At 47.3% G+C, this 24723-nt stretch overlaps 1 protein-coding gene across 1 annotated transcript in view; it reads right to left on the reverse strand.

The window, feature by feature from the left end:
* Positions 1–24723, reverse strand: part of LOC115073462 — a 301189-nt gene that overhangs the window by 188241 nt on the left and 88225 nt on the right. The window contains exon 7 of the mRNA XM_029571896.1: positions 6348–6536. Within this exon, the coding sequence (XP_029427756.1) occupies positions 6348–6536 (189 nt within the window). The remainder of the gene's footprint in view (positions 1–6347; positions 6537–24723) is intronic.

Here is a 24723-nt window from a genome sequence, read left to right on the forward strand (position 1 = left end):
GCTGCTATCGGTGGCAGCAGTGGCTCCCTCAAAAAGGAGCCTCCTTCCTGCCATGCTGAACGTCCCCACCAGAAATCCCCACGGAGGAGATCAGGGGCAGTCAGCATTTAAGCGGCATCTTTTCTGTTCTTCGCCTCGGCCACAGGCTGTGAGTAGGTGCTTTGTTGTTCTATTGGATTGTGCTGGTTGTCCCGCTCCCTGTGTTTCCCCCTACTCCTTGGTCCTGCATTGTGAATTCCTCTTGTGCATGAGTTCTGTCTTTTGGCTTCCTTTTGTGGCCTCGACCCCTTGCTGGATTCTGGATTTGGATTGTTTGCTGCCTGACTTGACCCCTTGCTGAAATTTGGACTTGGATTGTGTTTTGCCCACCCCAACACTGTCTGATTTCAGTCAAGACTGACTATTGCTTGTCCTGATCGATTGTTCGACTCTGGTCATGGACTGCTCAACAGTCTCCGCTTGGTCTCAATTCAAGGTAAGACTGTTAGTTTCTTCCATTGGATCCACAAAAATTGTAACAACTGCAACAAGAAACACCGTTTTCAACATAAGTAACCTAAAGGAAAGGCTACAAAGTGGTCGAAAGGTGGGACCCGCCAGTAAATCCAATACCAGATTAAGACTCCACAAGAGTACAAAGGCAGGGAAGGACGAAGATGCTTCACCCCTTTTTATGAAACAAGCTACATCTGGATGAGCAGACAAGGGTCCACCATTCACCTGACCTCGGAAACAGGCAAGATCCACCACCTGTACCTTCAATGAATTAAGAGCCAACCCTTTTCTCAATCCATCCTGCAAAAATTCCAAAAATAGTGGGATCTTAACTGAACGAGGGAGAATCTCTTGATCCTCACACCAAGCCTCAAACACTCTCCAAACCCTCAGATACGATAAGGAAGTGGAAATTTTTCTTGCTCATAGCAAGGTGGAAATCACTGCAGTGGAAAATCCACGCTTCAGCATCCAAGCCCGCTCAAGGCCATACCTTCCAAGGTTCGTCCCCCTTTAAAATTAGCTTCTGGGGCACCCCATTCAAGATCAATTAATTCTTGAATACCCTCCATGATAGAGAAGAAGCATGAGGCTTTATGCAAAGAAATCAAAATGGGACCTTTCTTTGGCTCAGACATGGAATCAGCCCCCAGTACCCCCAATATCTTCAATGTCTGGGAAATCAGATCTGGTAACTCATCTCTATGAAAGAAATGCAACATAATTCTATTTGGTTCCAGCCCCGGAGGAATTTCCCCATCCTCCAAGAGGTAAGAATCGGCTTCATCATCCGAGTCCCTATCAGCGTGACTTGCAGCAGGTCTAGACATACTCTGATGCTTACCCACAGCACCAGGCGCATGGGAATCCACAGCCTGCGATCCTGAATTGTTAAAATTGGCCGGGACCAATGACTTCACCTGAAGAAAGGACTGCAGCCTTTGAAAAAATTCCACCCAAGACAAGGCAGAAGGGTCCATGCCAAAACAGGGAGCGTCGGTCCTCTGCCCACTAAACTACCTTCCCCTGCTGATGAACCAGTTAGGGGAGCCCCAATTCCAGCGAAACTTCTGGCAACTCTTTTCCATTCCTGCATCATGCTGGAAAAGACCAGGCTTAGCAAAATCAGATGGAGACAAGACTCCCTGAGCCTCCAAACAGTGTTGACACAAGTTAGACGGGATGCCAGGCTGAGATGCCCGAATATGGCAAGAAGCACAAAGAGTAATGTTTAAGAACATAAGAACATAATACATTGCCATGCTGGGTCAGACCAAGGGTCTATCAAGCCCAGCATTGTGTTTCCAACAGAGGCCAAATCAGGCTACAAGACCCTGACAAGTATCCAAACACTAAGAAGATCCCAGGCTACTGATGCCGGTAATAGCTGAGGCAAGCTTGGCAGGCAGCTTGGCAAATGAGCAACCTTCTGGGCTAGGTCCCGCTCTCAAGCTTAAATTGTTCGCCAAATGGTAGATCGTGGCAGTGTTTACGCACTTTTTCTCTGCACATAAGACTGCTCTCTTCAGGTACGTCGGTTCATGCTTACACGCCTCGCTTCTTTGCTATCAGCACCATAGTCATTTGACAGCACGTTCTAAATAGGCATCTGAGAACTGTGCAGCCAGCTGAGCTTGCAGCAGGCGCCTTTAAAAAAATAGGCGCTCAAAATTAGGCGCCCAATGCAATATTCAGGTAGACGCCCAACGTTGGCATCCTGAAGCGCACCACTGTGTGTCCAACTAGACTCCCTTACGTGCACAACTAAGCAAACTCTGGAATTTGTTGCCAGAGGATGTGGTTAGTGCAGTTAGTGTAGCTGGATTCAAAAAAGGTTTGGATAAGTTCTTGGAGGAGAAGTCCATTAACTGCTATTAATCAAGTTTACTTAGGGAATAGCCACTGCTATTAATTGCATCAGTAGCATGGGATCTTCTTAGTGTTTGGGAACTGCCAGGTTCTTGTGGCCTGGTTTGGCCACTGTTGGAAACAGGAAGCTGGGCTTGATGGACCCTTGGTCTGACCCAGCATGGCAATTTCTTATGTTCTTATGCTCACAGGACCGCAGGGGGAAATTGGAAACAGGTCGAGAACAGGCCGAGCAAATTCTAAAGTGTAGCTGTCTCTGTCCACGCTGAGAACCTAGTGTGTAACTCTGGTCCACTCGTCGTAAAACTGAGTCAGGCGACCTCTTATAATAGGAATGACAGAGTGGACCAGCCTTGCTTCATTGTGAGGACTTATACTCCGGCCACAGATCCTCCAGCGGCTCCTCGGAACAGCCTCCGAGCACCCCGGAATGACTGCCCCCAGGACTGACATCGAGGAGAGAACTGCCTCTGAGAACCGGGCATGGCCGTCAAAGGTCTAGATCTCCTATCGGAGCGAAACCAAGACCGCACCTGAAAAAAACCTCTTGGCCTTAGGCTTACCCTCAGGTAAATGAAGGGTCTTATTAATAATCTTATAGGAGGTACGAACCAAATCATAAAGAGCATCCGCCCCATAAGCCACGGCGGCTTCGAGGCGCTCAGCCCTGTCCGCGTCCTCTCTTGCCAGCGGCAGACTTTCCTGCATCTGTTGTACCCAGCGGAGGCCCGCTGCATGAAACTGGTACAAATAGCCGCGTGTAAGCCCAAGGCTGATACCTCAAAAATCTGCTTAAGGTGGATCTCCAACTTGCGATCCTGAGCATCCTTCAACGCAGCGGAACCTACCACTGAGATAGTAGTTCTCTTAGTGACCGCAGAGACTGCAGCGTCAACCTTAGGGAGAGCAAAAAGCTCCAACGCCTGCTCCGGCCCCCGGATAAAGCTTTGGCTTGGCCTGCCCCACTTTAAGCCCGGAATCCGAAAGGCTCCATTCCGCCTCCACTAATATTTTTACTGAAATGTGATAGGGGAAAGTGGTAGGCGGGCTGCGCAGAACATCCAGAACAGGATCGGCCCCCTCCAAATCGGACAGCGCATGGGGAAGCTTAACTCCTAGGACCTGATACGCCAAAGGCAACAAAGTCTCAAATTCCTCTCTCTTAAAAAGGCGAACCACCTTTGGGTCATCACCCTCAGAAACTGAGGCAACCAAACCGTCATCTGGATCTGGCCCTCTGGTCCCCAGCTCTACCGCGTCGACCGGGACATCTTGCCCAGGGGATGCCCTCGAACTCCTAGAAACCTGGAGCATCTCCTCTGAAGCCCCCTCTGATGTTTCAGAAGCAGGAGGGGGGCCGAGAAGCTGCAGGACCTGGGAGGCCCGAGCACGCTCAGAATTATGCCCCCTGGGGACCCCCGTCAGACAAGCCGCAGGGCGAACCGTGGGGACCGAGAAAATCCTGCCCCGCACTCTGCTTGCTGCCTGGCCACATAGGCATCATGCAATGCAGCACAAAATCCGTGGAAAAAGGCCTCACGCCAGCTGCTTAATCGGTAGCCTTGAGGTGTCTTCCTCCTCCCCATCCCCCTATCGAATCCAGATACAGAACAGCTGGGGAAAGGTGTGGAGGAACCTCCCCCTCCCCCCCTACGACAGCGTGGGAACCACCAACGGGGAAGACAAAATGGCCACTGTTCCCGTGCGAGAAGAAGAAGAATCAGGACCCTGGCCAGGGGACTGCTGGGAAAGGGAAACGGCCACGGAAGAGCCCCGACACCGCTTCGCTGCCAGTGGCCCCCCCCCCCCCCCCCCCCCGAGCCCTCCCCGCCGTCACAGCATGCAGTACACAGATCTTGCCGGCTCAACCACACACAGGCCGAGCCGCAGGCAAGGCAAGCTGACCCGCGGGGCATGTCAGGCGCAGGGAGAGTGCAGGAAATAGAAAGAGGGTCAGAAAAAAATAATAAAATGTACCTGAGTTGTCACCAGACCCCTCCTGAAAGGAGGAGGAAGCCGCCCACAGAGCAAGCAGAGCTACCTACAGTTCCTGGCTCTGGAAACTCTCTCTCGTTTTGTTTGTTTTTTTCAATATAACTTTAATTTAGAGACATAACAACAAGAAGTGCCTCAAGGAAAAAAAAATCCTACAGAGCCTGCAGCCGCCTGAGCGGCCTCATGAAGGGGAGGGATCTGGACCACCAGATTTACACCTTAAGGGTGCACAGGGTGAGCACACAAAAAGGTCACCGACCCCTGGCTCATCCGCCTCAACAGGACAGGGTAGGACCACTCAGGGTTCCAAAAAACAAAAGGTACCCCCAGGACGAAGGCTCAAGAGAAAAAAACACTGCCCAGACTACAGAACTGCAGGGTGAGCACCCTCTGCCATCTGCTGGAGACAGAGAAATACTGAGGGACTGCAGGTGGCACCGGGATTATCAAGCAGTGTCAGAGAAACTCTCTCTGTCTCCATCTGCTGGCAGGGAGGCATAAACCCAGGAGTCTGGACTGATCCGGGTACGTACAGGGAACTCCTGGTACGGGCACAAAAAAAGTTCTTAAAAAAGGGGTGGGGCGTGGTCTGGGCGTGGGCGTCCCTGGATTTCTCACTGAAACCAGCGCGTAAATACTTAGGCGCACAAACAGGTGCCGGGGTCCCCTACCCCGTAACTTTACTTCTGCTATGGAAGGCGAGTAAGTCCTAAAATAAAAAAAGTAAAGAAGTGAGCAGGGTTTTAAGGATCGGGATTAACAGGGTAAAAGGGAGGTTAGGAAGTCCTATCCCTTACCTGGACAAACTGGGAAGGAACTGGCTCTGCGCGCATCCCTTATAAAATTCCACATCGTACTCGACAGAGGCAGCGTTTGCACGCGCCCATTATAAACTCGCACACACACGTGCACCGTTCAGTCTATTTCATAACCCACGCGTATATGTTCTAACATGGCCACGTCCTTTCACACGTGTACATGTGGTTTTCAAATTCACCTGCTAATGAGTTTCTGTGACCACTATCCTGAGCCCCTATTTTCTGGTACATTTATTATAATATTATGGCTTTCAAGATTGTACACTGTAAAGTGGGGCTGGCTTTCTGAAAAGGCCAATTCTGTGCTAATCATTTCCAGTAAATTATTAAAGTCTCATCAGTATATGGTGGATTTCACTCACCTGTTCCTCGTCCTATCTACGCTGACACCACTGTAATTAATTTTACTAAAACCTTACTTACAAGTAATTACTAAGCTTACCTAACACTTTTATAACCACATTTCCAAAATACACAGCAACCACAGAGATTATAGGCTTTTTCTGCCATGGCAGAGCACTACTGCAGCACTATTCAGTTTCCCAAGTAATTATGCCAACCTCATTATTTTAGTGCCAGCTGATACAGGAAAACAAATTACATACTGTGTACAAAAAGAAAAAAACACTAATAATAAATAGAAAGCACATCATAAACAATGTACAAAGGAATAGTCAGGTTTTAATCATCTTCCTACATTTCAATAAGTCACTCTCTGTGCAAAAACCAAGAGGTACGGAGCTCCAAATCAGAAGAGTCTGATACTGCAAACTATTCCCTTAGGTGAAGGCAGTCTCAGTAGTTCTGGATGGCTTACAAGGCATTTACAAGCTGGAAAGATAATCGGGTTTACCTCTCAACAGAGCACTGAATGTCAAACATGGTATTTTAAACAATATCCGGCAGCGAACAGGTAACCAATGCAACTCTTGGAGTAATGGAGAGATACGATCAAATTTAGAAGCACCAAATACAGCTCTTGCTGTAGAATTTTGTAGCCTCATTATTTTAGTGCCACTTGATACATTAGATCAGTACCAGGAAAACGGATAGTCAGTGCTCTTTAGAGTTTGCATCGATCTGCCCTGACCTGGCTTGATATTTTGGCCCCACACGGTTTAGTCATACAGGCAATACCTCTCATTCTATATCTTTAATGGTCAAACTTACCAATGCAGCTTACAGAGTCGCTCCATGTATTCCAGGTACTGTGTCTGAAGCAAGAGATGGTGTGAACGCTCTGTAAAAGCTCATAGCCCTCGGTGCAGCTCACATGCACAAATTCAGAACTGGAATAGTATGATTTGTCCGGATGTAGGCGAATGTGAGAATCCTGTATTTGATATTTTCCACATTTTCCTAAAAAAGAAATTGTGCATGAATAGTTCTAAGAGAACACAGAATGTAACAGCTCCTCCTCTCCGAGGAGAAAGTCTTAGCAGTTACAGGGAGTGTGATACAGGACATATCTACCCTGTGCTCTGGAAAGAAGACAGCCCTGTAATACAGCTCCTCCTCTCCGAGGAGAAAGTATTAGCAGTTACAGGGAGTGTGATACAGGACATATCAACCTGTGCTCTGAAAAGAAGACAGCCCTGTAATACAGCTCCTCCTCTCTGAGGAGAAAGCCTTAGCAGTTACAGGGAGTGTGATACAGGACATATCTACCCTGTGCTCTGGAAAGAAGACAACCCTGTAATACAGCTCCTCCTCTCCGAGGAGAAAGTCTTAGCAGTTACAGGGAGTGTGATACAGGACATATCAACCTGTGCTCTGAAAAGAAGACAGCCCTGTAATACAGCTCCTCCTCTCTGTTCAGAAAGCCTTAGCAGTTACAGGGAGTGTGATACAGGACATATCAACCTGTGCTCTGAAAAGAAGACAGCCCTGTAATACAGCTCCTCCTTTCTGTTCAGAAAGTCTTAGTAGTTACAGGGAGTGAGATACAGGACATATTTATTTATTTATTTTATTTATTTAATTCTTTTTAATATACCGATGCTCAAGACCATGTCTTATCGTACCGGTTTACATCAAACCAGGGGAAAACCATAAATTAAGAAAATGAAAGTTACAATGAACAGGGAGCATAATTCAGGACAATTGAAAGTGCTCTGAAAAGAAGACAGCCCTGTAATACAGCTCCTCCTCTCTGTTCAGAAAGCCTTAGCAGTTACAGGGAGTGTGATACAGGACATTTCTACCTGTGCTCTGAAAAGAAGACAGCCCTGTAATACATCTCCTCCTCCTTGAGGAGAAAGCCTTAGCAGTTACAGGGAGTGTGACACAGGACATATCTACCTGTGCTCTGAAAAGAAGACAGCCCTGTAATACATCTCCTCCTCCTCCTTGAGGAGAAAGCCTTAGCAGTTACAGGGAGTGTGACACAGGACATATCTACCTGTGCTCTGAAAAGAAGACAGCCCTGTAATACAGCTCCTCCTCCTTGAGGAGAAAGCCTTAGCAGTTACAGGGAGTGAGATACAGGACATATCTACCTGTGCTCTGAAAAGAAGACAGCCCTGAAATACAGCTCCTCCTCTCTGTTCAGAAAGCCTTAGCAGTTACAGGGAGTGTGATATAGGACATATCTACCTGTGCTCTGAAAAGAAGACAGCCCTGAAATACAGCTCCTCCTCTCTGTTCAGAAAGCCTTAGCAGTTACAGGGAGTGTGATACAGGACATATCTACCTGTGCTCTGAAAAGAAGACAGCCCTGTAATACATCTCCTCCTCCTTGAGGAGAAAGCCTTAGCAGTTACAGGGAGTGTGACACAGGACATATCTACCTGTGCTCTGAAAAGAAGACAGCCCTGTAATACAGCTCCTCCTCCTTGAGGAGAAAGCCTTAGCAGTTACAGGGAGTGAGATACAGGACATATCTACCTGTGCTCTGAAAAGAAGACAGCCCTGAAATACAGCTCCTCCTCTCTGTTCAGAAAGCCTTAGCAGTTACAGGGAGTGTGATACAGGACATATCAACCTGTGCTCTGAAAAGAAGACAGCCCTGAAATACAGCTCCTCCTCTCTGTTCAGAAAGCCTTAGCAGTTACAGGGAGTGTGATACAGGACATATCTACCTGTGCTCTGAAAAGAAGACAGCCCTGAAATACAGCTCCTCCTCTCTGTTCAGAAAGCCTTAGCAGTTACAGGGAGTGTGGTACAGGACATATCTACCCTGTGCTCTGAAAAGAAGACAGCTCTGTAATACAGCTCCTCCTCTCTGTTCAGAAAGCCTTAGCAGTTACAGGGAGTGTGATATAGGACATATCTACCCTGTGCTCTGAAAAGAAGACAGCCCTGTAATACAGCTCCTCCTCTCTGTTCAGAAAGCCTTAGCAGTTACAGGGAGTGTGATACAGGACATATCTACCATTGCTCTGAAAAAAAGACAGCCCTGTAATACAGCTCATCCTCTCTGTTCAGAAAGCCTTAGCAGTTACATGGAGTGTGATACAGGACATATCAACCTGTGCTCTGAAAAGAAGACAGCCCTGTAATACAGCTCATCCTCTCTGTTCAGAAAGTCTTAGTAGTTACAGGGAGTGAGATACAGGACATATATTTTCATAGCTATTTTATATTAGTTCATAATTATTACTACCATGTTCTATGTACAACGCTCTGACGTTTTGTTTTGTTTTCACTGTAAACCGACGCGATATCCTTGGATGAACGCCGGTATAAGGAAAAGAGACCACATTTCACCAGTCCTGAAAGAGCTTCATTGGTTACCCGTATACTTCCGCATCATGTATAAAGCCATAACTATCACCTATAAAACTATACATCAACTCACCACTCTCGATCTCCAATTCCCTCTCCAAGTACATAACTCTACTAGACCTACCAGAGATGCTTACAGAGGTTCCCTCCTGGTTCCCCCAGTGAAAACGACCAAACACATTACCCTAAGAGATCGTGCCACCTCCACAGCTGGCCCTCTACTGTGGAATTCCATTCCTACAGACCTCAGACAGGAGCCCTGCCTCCCAACTTTTAGGAAAAAACTTAAGACTTGGTTATTCAAGCAAGCTTTTCCGGACACAACCCAATGACTCCCAAAACACCTTACCATTTGTATATAACATTTATTTTGTATACTACATTTAAATTGTACATTGTTTAACCATTTCTATCCTCTCTTCTCTTTTTCCTTCTCCAAGTTTGGCCTCCATTGTTAAATGTAACTGTACCTTCTGTCACCTCAGTTCTGGTTCTATGTTTTTAAGTTCTATGTATTTATTGCACCCCCGTTCTATGTAAACCAGCAAGATATGTTTCATGATTGCCGGTATATAAAAACTCTAAATAAATAAATAAATAAATAAATAAATAAATATAAAAACTATTAAATAAATAAATAAATAAATAAATAAATAAATATCTACCCTGTGCTGTAAAAGAAGACAGCCCTGTAATACAGCTCCTCCTCTCTGAGGAGAAAGTCTTAGCAGTTACAGGGAGTGTGATACAGGACATATCAACCTGTGCTCTGAAAAGAAGACAGCCCTGTAATACAGCTCCTCCTCTCTGAGGAGAAAGTCTTTGCAGTTACAGGGAGTGTGATACAGGACATATCTACCCTGTGCTCTGAAAAGAAGACAGCCCTGTAATACAGCTCATCCTCTCTGTTCAGAAAGCCTTAGCAGTTACAGGGAGTGAGATACAGGACATATCTACCTGTGCTCTGAAAAGAAGACAGCCCTGAAATACAGCTCCTCCTCTCTGTTCAGAAAGCCTTAGCAGTTACAGGGAGTGTGATACAGGACATATCTACCTGTGCTCTGAAAAGCCCTGTAATACAGCTCCTCCTCTCTGTTCAGAAAGCCTTAGCAGTTACAGGGAGTGTGATACAGGAAATATCAACCTGTGCTCTGAAAAGAAGGCAGCTGTGTGTGTAGCAAGCTAGTATAAACCAGATCCCTTCCCCCATGAGCTTATCATGTGTTGGAGCCTTACAGTGTGGACCAAGCTGTCTCTGGATCTGAGTGATGTGTTTTGGATCTGTCAAAAAGGGGTTTTGAACCCTGCAGAGTCTGCAAGCCACCGCAGCCAAGGTGAAGGATTATAAACCATGTCAAAACCCCTGTGCGCTCTCCTGTGAATGACAAATGTTCTGCAAGAACCAGTATCCAGCACTCACAGTGTTAACAAGCTGGGAAAGGGACTGGACTGTTCAGCCTGCCCAGAGAGCAGCACTACAAGGTCAGAAGAGGAGGAAGCCAAAGGAATGCTGGGAGACCATTTAAGGTAGAAAAGGCACAGTTTTGCTGGCTCTGTCTGTGTGTGCGGGCAGGATCCAGGAAGAGGGAAGTGCATCTGGCTGCACTCAATCATTGTAGCGTGCAGAGGTCCAAGGATTCCCTTGATATTTTGCCCAATTCTGTATCTGTGCTGAGGGTTTCTGGTGTGAGCACTTCTGGTCACTAACGTGTGACATACGAACCGATCACACATTCATCTACCCTCCCCACTTTTCCTCTCCTATTGTTTTATATTTCTGTATAAATTGCAATAATACTCAGAGAGAGTAGTGATAGAGGAAAGGTGCTTATATTTTCTCTTAGCAAAAAGACCGATTACAAAATGGCATGGTATGAAGACAAGATTACACATATATATACATAAATTGGTGGCAGTGTACGTCCCTGAATTGACTGTCCGGTCAGGCAGGCGAAGCAGTCCCTGCACAAGGGTGGGGATTGTGGGCAGCGCTGGGGGGGGGCCTTCACACACAAGCCTGTAGATGAATTGACAGCTTGCTGGCTCTCCCAATGTCCTGGTCTATGTTACTGTCTTTTATGCTTACCGGTGTATCACCCTGACCCTATCACTGCCCCCTTATCACGTCACAAAGCTCTTCATGCTCTGTCCCTGCATCTCTCCCTTTCACTAGTGGTGACGCACAATGACTTGCCCTTCTTTTGCCTCCTTGTCTGTTTCTGACTCACTTCCTGGCTTTGCCATTTTACTCTTTCCAGTACAGTCATTATTTATATCTACTCTTTTTCCAGCAATGTTTACATTTATAAGATTAGACAAACTTATTTTTACTCTCCTGCCCATTTGCTCACAGTATGAGAAAGTTATTTAAATGCTGCACAGTCCCTGCATTAACATATGCTGTTTCACCATGTGATTACACAGTTACAAAGCAAACAGGAAACCAGTACTAATCACTGTAGCAGCAAGAGAGGAGCACAAAAGTTTCACAGCTTCTAACACAGATAAGCTTTTTTCCTGTCTTTCCATTGGCCATATATAAGTTGTTCCTCTATGTGCTTTATGCACCACACAATCAGTTCTTCTGGACAGCTAATTATCAAGATGGAGAGGCAGAAGTCTGCGCTGTGAGGAAACAGAGAGACAGACAGCTGTTGCTGCTTCATAGCTGAGCCTAATGTAAAATCCCAACAAGAGACAGAGGAGCCAAGAGCTGAGAGACTGACAGACTTCCTTTCCAGAGATATCCAGACCCAGGAGCACTTACCTGGATCATTCTCATAAGAGACTGTTAAGTAATTTAAATTTTGCACAGAGAGTATCTTAGCAAAGGAGGAAGGTTTATTTCCTTGCCTTTCGAATACAAATTCAGTATCTCATCTTAATTGCTTCAGCTTTTTAGCCGAAGTCAAGCATAAACCCTTGTTGGCAGGTACAGCCACATGAGATAGAGCTGGGAAGAGAAACTGGTGGACTTTGGTCTTTCTGTAAGAAATGTTACCAGGCCAGCTTTCTGTTTAGTACCAAGTAAACCATCTGGGGAAGCTCCCCAGGAGAGAGAGACCTTTCACACACTGCAGTGCTCATCTATTTGGTTTGTTATTTAGTGAGCTCCATCATCAAGCGGGACTTCTTCATTTTCTTGATTGTTTTTTTTCCACACAATTTTGTGATTGGGACAGGATGCACCCTTTTCAAACTGGTGACATTGGGGTAGATCTGTCCATTCCCCTTTTTGAGTACTCAGAGGTTAAGACAATGTTTGAAAGCTGTGTACTTCACTGCTTTCCCCCCAAACTTTCCCTATTAGCATTCCTTATTTTATTACTATCCATATAAGTATGTTGACTGCCCTAGCCAACAGGCCCTACCCAGTGTTTGTTGGGAGGTGGACCCTTGGACCGAGACGAAGTTGACGTCATTTACAGAAGGAGGCCCCTTTGCAAGTCCTCATCATCGGCAGGCGGTACTAGGTGATGCAGAGACCCAACTGGACCTTCACCAATACCAGCCCTCATTCCCCGCAGGTTGAGCCCTTGGGTACCGGGGCCAGCTGGACTTAGGCACAGGCTTCTGGGCAAAGAATCCAAGGATGACGAAGTTCAAGGCAGGCAACAAACAGACAAGCCAAAACAATAGCTAGTTAATGTTAATTACACAAAACTGAATCCCAATGATTGAAGTTGTATTATGGAATTAAATATTTTTTCTTTTATTCAAATGTAATTAAAACTACTCTCTCATTTTTAATTGTTTGTAATATATGGAGAAAATCTTTTTATATAGAACACCGGTATAGAATCTGGTATTGAACAGAAACTAATTAACTGGTTGGTGCAATCACTGGTCTATTATCTTCCTTTTGCTTTTTTCTTTTTCTCTAAAAACAGTCTCTCAACTCAATTTTCCATTGAAGTGCTTACATTTGTGTTGAAGTTATATATTGAACAGTGAGCAGCTTCAAAATGCTGGACTTAAGCTGTAAACTAAATAGTTTTAAGCTGTGCCACCCGACTGAGCATTTGCAAAGCGAGCAGAATTACTTTCAGTTTTCATGTATTCCCACATGGAGAGTTACTATCCCGACATGAATGCACTTATCTTTGCAACTTGTTCAGATTTCTTATGAACAAACCAGTTGTATAATTCTTCGGCTACCAAAACCGCTGTGTTTTTTTTTCTCTAGAACCGCCAAACTGCCGACGTTGTCAACGTTTCGTAACCTGCATCAGGGCGGGCGTTTTTTGCAGTAGACTTGTTCAGATTTCTTATGAACCAGTTGTATATTGTAGAGCCACTGTATAATTCTTCAGCTACCAAAACAACTGGTTCATAAGAAAGCTTTCCCGCCGCGGCCCCTTTAATTCAAGAAGAAAGCCGTCTGCGCGCCTAGAGACAGCTGCATGGTGGCTGTGGCTTCAGCTCCCCACTGCGCTGGGAGGAAGCAGCAGCGATGGCTTTCCAACGCTGTGAAGAGACTGGGACATGGTCAGCTCGGCAGGAGGTGAGAGGCTCCTGCCGAGTACCCCTTCCTCTAAGCCCCCTTCCCAAGAGCTTGAGCTTCCTTGGGTGAGAGCCATGGAACTTCTTAAGTAGTGCTTTGTCCAGAATATTCACTGTGGGTTCCCATGAATTCTCCTCTGGGCCCTACCCCCTCCCAGGATATCAGGTACTCCCATCTTCTGTTTCGACGGCGGACATCTAGTTGTTAGGATTAGTGGTATGTGGGCCCTTGGTTCGAGGTGAGAGATGACACAGCCCTTTGGGGAGGAGCCCCGCGAGCCTCACATCAGGAGGCAGGTCTAGTCCAGAGGTCAGTCCGGGAGGCAGGAAGACTGAGAGAGAGATATCCCCTGTAGGTTCCTCTAGATGTGGGGTGCTGGAGGCACTCCGGAGAGCGAGGTGGAGGCAGCGAGGAACAGTGACAGGAGACAGTGACTCACAGGGGCGAAACCACAGGGCCGTCAGAGCTGGGGAGGCAGCTTGGACCAATCTGCACATAGGATGGGATTCTCAAGGAAGGAGTGCTATACGTTGTCCCAAGGAGTGTAAGATGCAGTATAGTCTTCTAGTCCAGAGGGACTCTATCCCGAGGAGTGGGAAAGTGCTACAGTTCTGAGCCCATGAGAGCTCACAGGGCCCTTAGCACAGGGCGCAGGGAAGTGAGCACAGCAGCGTAGGGTGGGTGGTCCTCAATGTATGGTATGCAGGTGGAGAGAGTCCCGATGAGTAGAATGGTAATGGCCCGCGGAGTGGGGTACACCGTGACAGAGACTCATGGTAGCAGTCCAAGGAGCAAAGCACACTGAGGAAGGAACTCCCAGAAGTGAGGAACGGCAGTGGTCCGCAGAGCAGGGTACACCGTAGCAGGGAGTCACAGCAGTGTAGCACGGCAATGGCCCGCGGAGCGGGGTACACCGTGGTAGAGAGTTGTAGTGGGTTCCAGGCGATGAGAGAGGTTCCAGGTTGCTGCGGGGAACACAGGAAGAAGGAAGGCAGCGAGACGCAAGACCCTCCGAGGAACGGATAGTCAAGAGACAGAGAGGGCCCCCAAGGAACGGGTACTCGAGATGTCTGGCGTCAGCTGCAGCAGGAACCGGATCAGCGTCTGAAGTGTAGCAGGAATCAGCAAGGAGGGAACTTGTTGCCAAGTCATTGAATGTCTAGGCCAGCCAGCTTAGGAGTCAAGGGTTAGTGACGTCACTGGAGGGGACGCCCCCGAGGTACCCGCCATGACGTGCTTAAGACTGGCCCGGGTTCGCGCGCCTAAGGAACTCCGAGGGCAACACGGTGGTCAGCGGAGTCCTTGCCGCTCTGGGAGGCCCAGGAACAGAGACAACGAGGCCGAAGATAACTGGCGGAGGCCGCAAGTCTCCCTAAAGGAGAGAGAGCAGTGAGACATGATGTGAGCAACAGCGGTCGCAACACTAGTATTTCTTTTACTTGGTAGAGTTGGTCCTTTTCGGAGGAAACCTTTTCTGGATCAGGGAGTCTCCGGGTCGGCCATGACAGAACTACGGGTTTTAGAAGGGAGATATGGAAGATATTATTATTATTATTATTTAAGGCTTTTATATACCGACTTTCTTGATACAAATCAAATCAACTCGGTTTACATCGAACTAAGCAGTAACTATAAACCAACCACTCAACGAGACAATTTAAAAGGAGCATAAACTTACATTATAACAAGGATGCCTTAACTGGGAGTAGGAAAAAAAGAGAGGGAGAACGAAGATAAAGTACTATATATACAAGAGAGTATGGGAGGGAGGCAAGGAGCCGTCCTCATGATAACTTGTAAGCGTGATATTGTGGATTCATAAGGATGTGGAGAGTTGGAGCTGATCAATCACTCAAAATCTTCTAGACATTCCCTCACCACGACAGGCCAGATTAGACATAACCAGAAAGAGAGCATTTTCAGTAGCAGGACCATCTCTTTGGAACTCTCTACCCAACCCTCTCCGTCTAATATCGAACCCTCATCACTTCAAAAAAGCTCTGAAAACATATTTTTTCAACATGCATTTAATAACTCCTCTAAGTATTCTTCCAACAAAACTGAAGTTCCCACCTCTTCAACCCCGTCCATTTGATACATACTACTCCAATTCTGCTCACTTAACACATATTACCTTAATTTTTCATTCAATCTTTTTTCATTTTCTTCATTTTTTGGGATATATTTATCTGATAACTCATCACCTCTTCCCTCCCCCCTCTCGCCTTTTTACTTTTCCTATTCTGTTTACCATGGTACGCTACTACTATTATTTTATTATTATTGTTTTATTTTTTAATTAAGAATTTTATTTTAAGCTAGTAATTATCTAGCTATTTAACTAAATTTATGTATTTTTATTTAATTTAATTTCCACTTTATTTTTATCTTATTTTAAACTATTGTAAACCGTTTTGATAAAATTTTATTTTAAAAAGCGGTATATAAATACCTTTAAATAAATAAATAAATAAATAAATAAATGTGACCAGACTAATCTGTCGAAGGATGGAGAAAGAACCAATATAATGATGTGCCAGCCTGGAATCGTATGTTGTGAGTACTTAACCAAATTTTATTCCTGGGTTTAAACTGCGGGGCAGGGCGTTGATGTATGTTGGCCGTCTTCTTAGCTCTCTGGGCGGCCTTTTGGATCATGGCCTCAGTTTGGGACCACAGTTCTTGGCGTTCTTGTGCTGTTAGTTGGGCTGCCGGAGAAGGGATGGACAAGGGTACTGGAAGTGGAGAAAGTGGTTATCTCCCATATACAATGAAAAAGGGAGACGATCCAGTAGCCGTGTTGATGTGTGAATTGTGGGAGAACTCTGCACACAGAAGGAGGATGGGACAGTTGTCTTGTCGTTCATTTACAAAGGCACACAAGAAGGTTTCAGTGTTCGGTTTGTTCGTTCTGCTCGTCCATTGGCCTGCGGGTGATAGGCCATGTTGAAATCCAATTTGATGTTAAACTTACAGCAAAGTGACTACCAGTACTTGGCGGTGAACTGGACACCACGGTCGGAGACGATGTGGCGAGGTAGCCCATGGAGCCAGAAGATATGAGAGGTGAACAGCTTGACTAACTCAGATGCTGACAGAAGAGCTGGAAGGGCGACAAAATCAGCCATTTTGGAAAAACAGTCGCTGACGGCCCATATTATGCGGTTGCCACTAGAAAGGGGAAGATCTACCACAAAGAACCTTGGACTCACCTGTCCACCGATTTTGTGTTGGATCTTCCGGTATCCAATGGGAACACTGCCATCTGGATGGTTATGGACAGGTTCTCCAAGATGCTCACTTCATCCCGCTTCCTAGCTTGCCCACTGCACCAGAACTTGCACGCTTGTTTTTCCTACACATCTTTCATCTCCATGGATTACCTGAAAATATCATCTTGAACAGAGGACCTTGATTTGTTGCCCGTTACTGGCATTCTTTGTGCAAGAAATTTGGGATATCTATCAGTCTAACTACCGCCTATCATCCCCAGACCAATGGCCAAGTTGAGTGTATGAATCGCTCCCTTAAGTGCTTTCTTTGCTCCTACTCCAACAGCCAGCAAGACAACTGGGCTCAACTACTCTCGTGGGCTGAGTTCTCCCATAATTCCCACACTGGGCAGCCACAAGAGCCTCCCCTTTTTCTTTAGTATATGGAAGACAACCACAGCCTCCTCTGCTGATACCTCTTTCAGTTCCTTCTCCAGCAGCTCAAGCAAACACAGATGCCCCTCAGGCCTTGTGGATTCATACAAACCAAAAATTACAAGTGGCCGCACGTGCCAAGAAAACCTCAGATACTCATCGTAGGCCCGCACCTGAATTCCAGCCTGGCGACAGAGTATGGCTGAGTACGCACCATATTCGTCTGAAGCTTCCCTCCCAACGTTTTGCTCCCAGATACATTGGTCCATTTCCAGTTGCCCGACGCATTGGTCCTGTGACCTACCAGCTTCGTCTTCCACCCACACTGGAAGTGAATCATTCCTTCCATGTGTCATTGCTTAAACCTTTAGTACTTTCTTGGCCACATTATTTATTTATTTATAGATTTTTTTAAAACGGGGTACGTAGGTAACATTACCTCGGTTTACATTCAACAATAATTCAGCATTGCGCTTTACAATGAAACATAGTAACTGAACAAATACAATACCATGTATAATTTTGTATTAATAGAATATAAACAATATATGGAAGACTGTGGAAATTAGGAAGAATAGTAGAGGATTCAGTTCATTAATAGTAGGCTTTTTTAAATAACCAGGTTTTGAGGTTTTGTTTAAATTTTTTGTAGGAAGGTTCCTGGCGTAATTCAGAGGGCATGGTGTTCCATATAGTTGATCCAGTAATGATGAATGATCGTTCTTTTGTACTAGAAAGTTTGGTCAGATTGGGTGCTGGGATCTTTAGTTTGGCTAAATGCTGGAATCTCGTTGGGCGGTGTGAAGTTTTGAATTGAAGATGATCGGTGAACCAGAGCATATCTCTGTTTTGAATTGCTTTATGTATCAGCGTCATAAATTTATATATTATCCTGGAAGCCACGGGTAGCCAGTGTAAAGATTGAAGTGCTGGAGTAATGTGCTCGTGGCGGCTTGAACTCCTGTACCCTCGCAAGTTATCTCAGAAACAGACACCCTTTACCAGGTGCAAGATATCCTAGACGTCAGTAAGAGAGGCCGCCGCTGGGAGTACCTCCTCTCTTGGGAGGGGTACGGCCCCGAAGAAAACTTCTGGGAACCAGCTGCCAATATCCTTGACAAAGGGCTCCTTCGTCAAGTCCACCGGTCCCATCCGGGTAAGCCCAGACCTCCAGGAGGAGGGCATAAAGGGGGCGGTACTGTTGCATTTCCCGGCCGCGACAGGCTCACAGCTGGCCCTACTCACCCCTGACGCCGGGGCCCTGGACTGACCTCTTTGGCAGCAGTAGGCAGCCACCTACATGCTCATGTCGCTTCTGTGTTCACAGGTTCCTCCTGTGCTGCTGCAGCCTCCTCCGAGCCTGGTTGGGTCTCCCCACGTGTGCTACGGTGAGATGCCGCCACTTCCTCGTCTCTGGCCTATTTGCCTTAGACATGCGCCTCTCTGAACTTTAAAGGGGCCGCAGCAGGAAAGCCTCCCACGGCCCCAGATGATGACGTTGACCAGCTTCCCAATATAAGGCAAGTTCAGATGTTCAGAGCCTGCCTTGGCAACAGGTCTCCACGCTTTCCTATTGTGTGCTTCGTTGCTTCTCCAGTTCCTATTCCAGTACCTGTTCCTGCTCCTGTTCCAAGTACCTATTCCAGTTCCAGTTCCTGCTTCAGTACCTGTTCCTGTTTCAGCTCCTGTTCCAAGTACCTGCTCCAGTTCCAGTTTCTATTCCTCCTTTCCTACGGACGGACCACCTTGGCTTTGACCTCTTGTTCAGACCTGACCTTGTCTCCAGCCGCCTGCCGTGACTTGCTTGGACCCGAGCTTGTCTTCAGCCGCCTGCCCTGACCCTTGCTTGGACCCAACCTTGTCTCCATCCGCCTGCCCTGACTCTTGCTTGGACCCGACCTTGTCTCCATCCGCCTGCCCTGACTCTTGCTTGGACCCGACCTGGTCTTCAGCCGCTTGCCCTGACTCTTGCTTGGACCTGACCTTGTCTTCAGCCGCCTGCCTCGACTTGTGTCCGCTCCAGACTTTGGTTCTTGCCTCTCCCTTCCAGGACCCTCCATCTACGCTGCTTCCTGGCATTCTGCCTCTGGATACTATCTCTGGGATCAACCACGCGGAGGCCCGCCTAAGTCCAGCCAGCCCTGATACCCAAGGGCTCAACCTGCGGGGAACAAGGGCTGGTATTAGCAAAGCTCCAGTTGGCCTCTGCTTCCCGCTTGGCTTCGCCTCCCGAAGGTGAGGACCCATGGGGGTTTCCCCAACGGGTGGCGCCAATACCACCTCGGGCCAAGGGTCCACCTCCGCAGCAAATCCCAGATGGACAGTGCTACTCGTAAGATGTGGTAAAAGACTGAAGAATTGCCCACTGCTACAGCTTCCATCACTTGACCAACAAAGTCAAAGAAAACTGACTGACGCTGATGAAATGCCAAGACAAAGGAAAAAAAGAAGGCACTGTATGAATTTGAAGAAGAACTGGAGCCAATCCCAATTGCAATCTCCACAGGAAACCAAAGCTGCCACATGTACTTTCAGTTTATCAAGAGCCAGGAGGCAGCACTTTAGCCCAATCATCTTGCAGAAAATCCTGATTAGAGGTACCAAGGCTTGACTCAGAACGTACCACTGCTCCAAGCACCAAATCACACACACTCTCCAGAGATGGAGGCAAACACAAACAAAGAAGGTTCCACACCTTCAAACATAGCCATTATAGACATGAACAAATGCTTTTCACCGAACATACCCTCTCAAGGGCCAGACCATAAGACAAAAAGAATCCAAGGTCTCATGAAATATGAATACCTGAGAAACAAAACTTCTCGCTCTGAGAGACAAAGAGGACTACCCATTAACCAATGCCAAAGATCCACACACCATGGCCCCAAGGTCATATTGAAGCTACCAGAAGAACCGGGCCTGAATGACCCAGTATTTTCTGAAGTCTCCTAGGAAAGAGTCACGAAGGAAATTCATACAACATTTCCCCCTGTGGCCAATTTTGCACTAGCACAGCTATGTCGGCTGAGCAAGGATACCTTTGGCAACGTGAAACTGATGCCCAGATGCCCCCACACTGCTCGCCACCAAACCCAGATCTGGCCAACTCCATCCACAAGGAACTGTGCAAAGGACACATCTGACAGACACCACTGCAGCATGCCCAAAGCATGGCGAATGAAATAAATGGTCTCAATGCTGTCCATTTCTTCTACATGAGTCATCAACCAAGTCTGTAGCTACCGAAATGCTCATGGCAAAAGAGCAATCATCTTCAGAGACCCTTGTAGATTACATGTGTGGCCTGCGTGAAAACCAACTACAAAGGAAAGTGCAGACATTGATAAGAGATAATTGATGTCTGCCCACCAGCCATGGGAAGATAGTACAGAAGGAGAACAAGCATTTGGACATGAAAGAAAGAGAATGAATGTTTGGGTGCAGTTGGTCTAGGGAAAGGAAGACAGGCCAGAGTGACGCATTTAGAAATGATCAATACTTGGCAAAGGAAACCAGAAAAAAATGTTTATAAGCCTTGTAAGATTGTTACTTAGGCAAGGAGGGATTTTAGGATGTCAAGCTTCTTGCTGACCTTGTATATTTCTCCTTCCCAGACCCTTATGCTATGATTGGCAATCATTTATTTCCTATAATAAAACATCTTACCAAATTTCTAAATGTTCACTGAGTTTCATGAGGTATATGGGGCTAAAACCATACACTTTAGGAGATTTAAGGTGGACCAAGCATCTAGTCTAGTCCTGCACAGGTTTACAGGGGAAAACAAGGGGCACTCTCTCACAGCCATCAAGAGAACTAGGCCTTCTGAAGTGTCCTGACCCCTGGAACCAAGTCCAGTGTAGGGAAGATACCAGATGTTCTACTATGTATACAATAAAATAAAATATGCATGCTTACCTCAGAGGGACATAGACTTTAAAAGATAGGTGCTGACAAGTATGTTCCAGCAAAGAAACACTGTCTCAGCAGAGAGAGAGAAGATAAGAACTTTGACCAGCAAACCAGTGCTATCCAGCTTATCAGATCAGATAGTTTGTTGACTATAAGCTCTTTTCTAAATAAAACATAAGTGACCTTAGGACAGCCAGGGCAGCAACTCAAAAACAATGTAATCCCCTCCCCCCCCCCCAGCAGAAAAAACAGCTTGTCCAAGGATAGTTCATCCTTCAGGAGTGGTAACCCCCACTATGGAAGAGGGAGGGAACGTCTGAAAGGAAGAAAAAATGACTGACCTGGCAAGATAGCTCTAGCCAAGACATGACAGGACACAGGCCACAGTTGCCATGTGGCAGGAACAGTGACCCCCCTCCATAGAAAAGGGGGGGGGGAGCAACAATCTGAAATGCAGAGAACTTTATGCATATTCATCAGCTGACTGTAATAAGAAAGGGCAAACAAGAAAAGAAAAAAACACCTGACAACACAGAGGCAAAAATCGTGTCTATGGAAACTGAAGACAAAGTCAGAGATGGCCCCAGAACTGAGAGACGCCTCCTGAGCCCAGTCAGTACCAGGATCAAGGAAGCAAGCTCTGTCCCTCGAGATGGTCCCTGAGATCTCCAGCCAGAAATGGCCCCATACCAGAGAGACACCTCCTCAGCTCAGCCACTACAAGGACTAAGTAAACAATCTCTTTCTCTGGAGATAGTCCCTGAGATTTCCAGCCAGAAATGGCCCCAGAGCAGGGAGACGCCTCCTCAGCTCAGCCACTACAAGGACTAAGGAAGCAAGCTCTTTCTCTGGAGACAGTCCCTGAGATTTCCAGCCAGAAATGGCCCCAGAGCAGAGAGACGCCTCCTCAGCTCAGCCACTACAAGGACTAAGGAAGCAAGCTCTTTCTCTGGAGACAGTCCCTGAGATTTCCAGCCAGAAATGGCCCCAGAGCAGAGAGACGCCTCCTCAGCTCAGCCACTACAAGGACTAAGGAAGCAAGCTCTTTCTCTGGAGACAGTCCCTGAGATTTCCAGCCAGAAATGGCCCCAGAGCAGAGAGACGCCTCCTCAGCTCAGCCACTACAAGGACTAAGGAAGCAAGCTCTTTCTCTGGAGACAGTCCCTGAGATCTCCAGCCAGAAATGGCCTCAGAGCAGGGAGACGCCTCCTCAGCTCAGCCACTACAAGGAAGCAAGCTCTTTCTCTGGAGACAGTCCCTGAGATCTCCAGCCAGAAATGGCCCCATACCAGAGAGACACCTCCTCAGCTCAGCCACTACAAGGACTAAGTAAACAATCTCTTTCTCTGGAGATAGTCCCTGAGATTTCCAGCCAGAAATGGCCCCAGAGCAGGGAGACGCCTCCTCAGCTCAGCCACTACAAGGACTAAGGAAGCAAGCTCTTTCTCTGGAGACAGTCCCTGAGATTTCCAGCCAGAAATGGCCCCAGAGCAGAGAGACGCCTCCTCAGCTCAGCCACTACAAGGACTAAGGAAGCAAGCTCTTTCTCTGGAGACAGTCCCTGAGATTTCCAGCCAGAAATGGCCCCAGAGCAGAGAGACGCCTCCTCAGCTCAGCCACTACAAGGACTAAGGAAGCAAGCTCTTTCTCTGGAGACAGTCCCTGAGATCTCCAGCCAGAAATGGCCTCAGAGCAGGGAGACGCCTCCTCAGCTCAGCCACTACAAGGAAGCAAGCTCTTTCTCTGGAGACAGTCCCTGAGATCTCCAGCCAGAAATGGCCCTAGAGCAGGGAGACACCTCCTCAGCTCATCCACTACAAGGACTAAGGAAGCAAGCTCTTTCTCTAGACGCAGTCCCTGAGATCTCCAGCCAGAAATGGCCCCAGAGCAGGGAGACGCCTCCTCAGCTCAGCCACTACAAGGACTAAGGAAGCAAGCTCTTTCTCTGGAGACAGTCCCTGAGATCTCCAGCCAGAAATGGCCTCAGAGCAGAGAGACGCCTCCTCAGCTCAGACACTACAAGGACTAAGGAAGCAAGCTCTTTCTCTGGAGACAGTCCCTGAGATTTCCAGCCAGAAATGGCCCCAGAGCAGAGAGACGCCTCCTCAGCTCAGCCACTACAAGGAAGCAAGCTCTTTCTCTGGAGACAGTCCCTGAGATCTCCAGCCAGAAATGGCCCCAGAGCAGAGAGACGCCTCCTCAGCTCAGCCACTACAAGGACTAAGGAAGCAAGCTCTTTCTCTGGAGACAGTCCCTGAGATTTCCAGCCAGAAATGGCCCCAGAGCAGAGAGACGCCTCCTCAGCTCAGCCACTACAAGGAGCTAAGGAAACAAGCTCTTTCTCTGGAGACAGTCCCTGAGAGTTCCAGCCAGAAATGGCCCCAGAGCAGAGAGACGCCTCCTCAGCTCAGCCACTACAAGGACTAAGGAAGCAAGCTCTTTCTCTAGAGACAGTCCCTGAGATCTCCAGCCAGAAATGGCCCCAGAGCAGGAGAGACGCCTCCTCAGCTCAGCCACTACAAGGACTATGGAAGCAAGCTCTTTCTCTGGAGACAGTCCCTGAGATCTCCAGCCAGAAATGGCCTCAGAGCAGAGAGACGCCTCCTCAGCTCAGACACTACAAGGACTAAGGAAGCAAGCTCTATCTCTGGAGACAGTCCCTGAGATCTCCAGCCAGAAATGGTCCCAGAGCAGGGAGACACCTCCTCAGCTCACACTACAAGGACTAAGGAAGCAAGCTCTTTCTCTGGAGACAGTCCCTGAGATCTCCAGCCAGAAATGGCCCCAGAGCAGGGAGACACTTCCTCAGCTCACACTACAAGGACTAAGGAAGCAAGCTCTTTCTCTGGAGACAGTCCCTGAGATCTCCAGCCAGAAATGGCCCCAGAGCAGAGAGACACCTCCTCAGCTCAGCCACTACAAGGACTAAGGAAGCAAGCTCTTTCTCTGGAGACAGTCCCTGAGATCTCCAGCCAGAAATGGCCCCAGAGCAGAGAGACGCCTCCTCAGCTCAGCCACTACAAGGACTAAGGAAGCAAGCTCTTTCTCTGGAGACAGTCCCTGAGATCTTCAGCCAGAAATGGTCAGAGAGCAGGGAGACGCCTCCTCAGCTCAGCCACTACAAGGACTAAGGAAGCAAGCTCTTTCTCTGGAGACAGTCCCTGAGATCTCCAGCCAGAAATGGCCCCAGAGCAGGGAGACGCCTCCTCAGCTCAGCCACTACAAGGACTAAGGAAGCAAGCTCTTTCTCTGGAGACAGTCCCTGAGATCTCCAGCCAGAAATGGCCCCAGAGCAGGGAGACGCTTCCTCAGCTCAGACACTACAAGGACTAAGGAAGCAAGCTCTTTCTCTGGAGACAGTCCCCGAGAGCTCTAGCAAGAGACTGCTCTAGTGGTAAATAGAAGGGAATCTCCCAAAGTTGGGTGGGGCTAGCCAGTTATTTACTTTTATTAATATTCTAGACAAGCTATTTCAGTCCACTAATGATGCAGAGCTTCATTTAGTAAACCAATGCTGTAGCAAAGACTTTAGAGACATGTACTGTTTATTTTCTTCTAAATGTTAATCTTGCAAAATCTAATTCTGTAGATAAAAAAAATGTGGTCTTTTCTGAACTATTCGGATTGTGTTTGTTTGGGAGGTAATAGAGAGAACTGTCTGTAGCACTGCCAGCCCTGACAGGTGTGTGGGAGTGGGAAACGACGTGCAGAGTATCAGAAAGGTTCATGAACCCCAATATCGTGTACACCAGTGTCG

This window comes from Rhinatrema bivittatum, chromosome 1 (assembly GCF_901001135.1).
Source record: "Rhinatrema bivittatum chromosome 1, aRhiBiv1.1, whole genome shotgun sequence".
In the NCBI taxonomy this organism is placed as follows: domain Eukaryota; kingdom Metazoa; phylum Chordata; class Amphibia; order Gymnophiona; family Rhinatrematidae; genus Rhinatrema; species Rhinatrema bivittatum.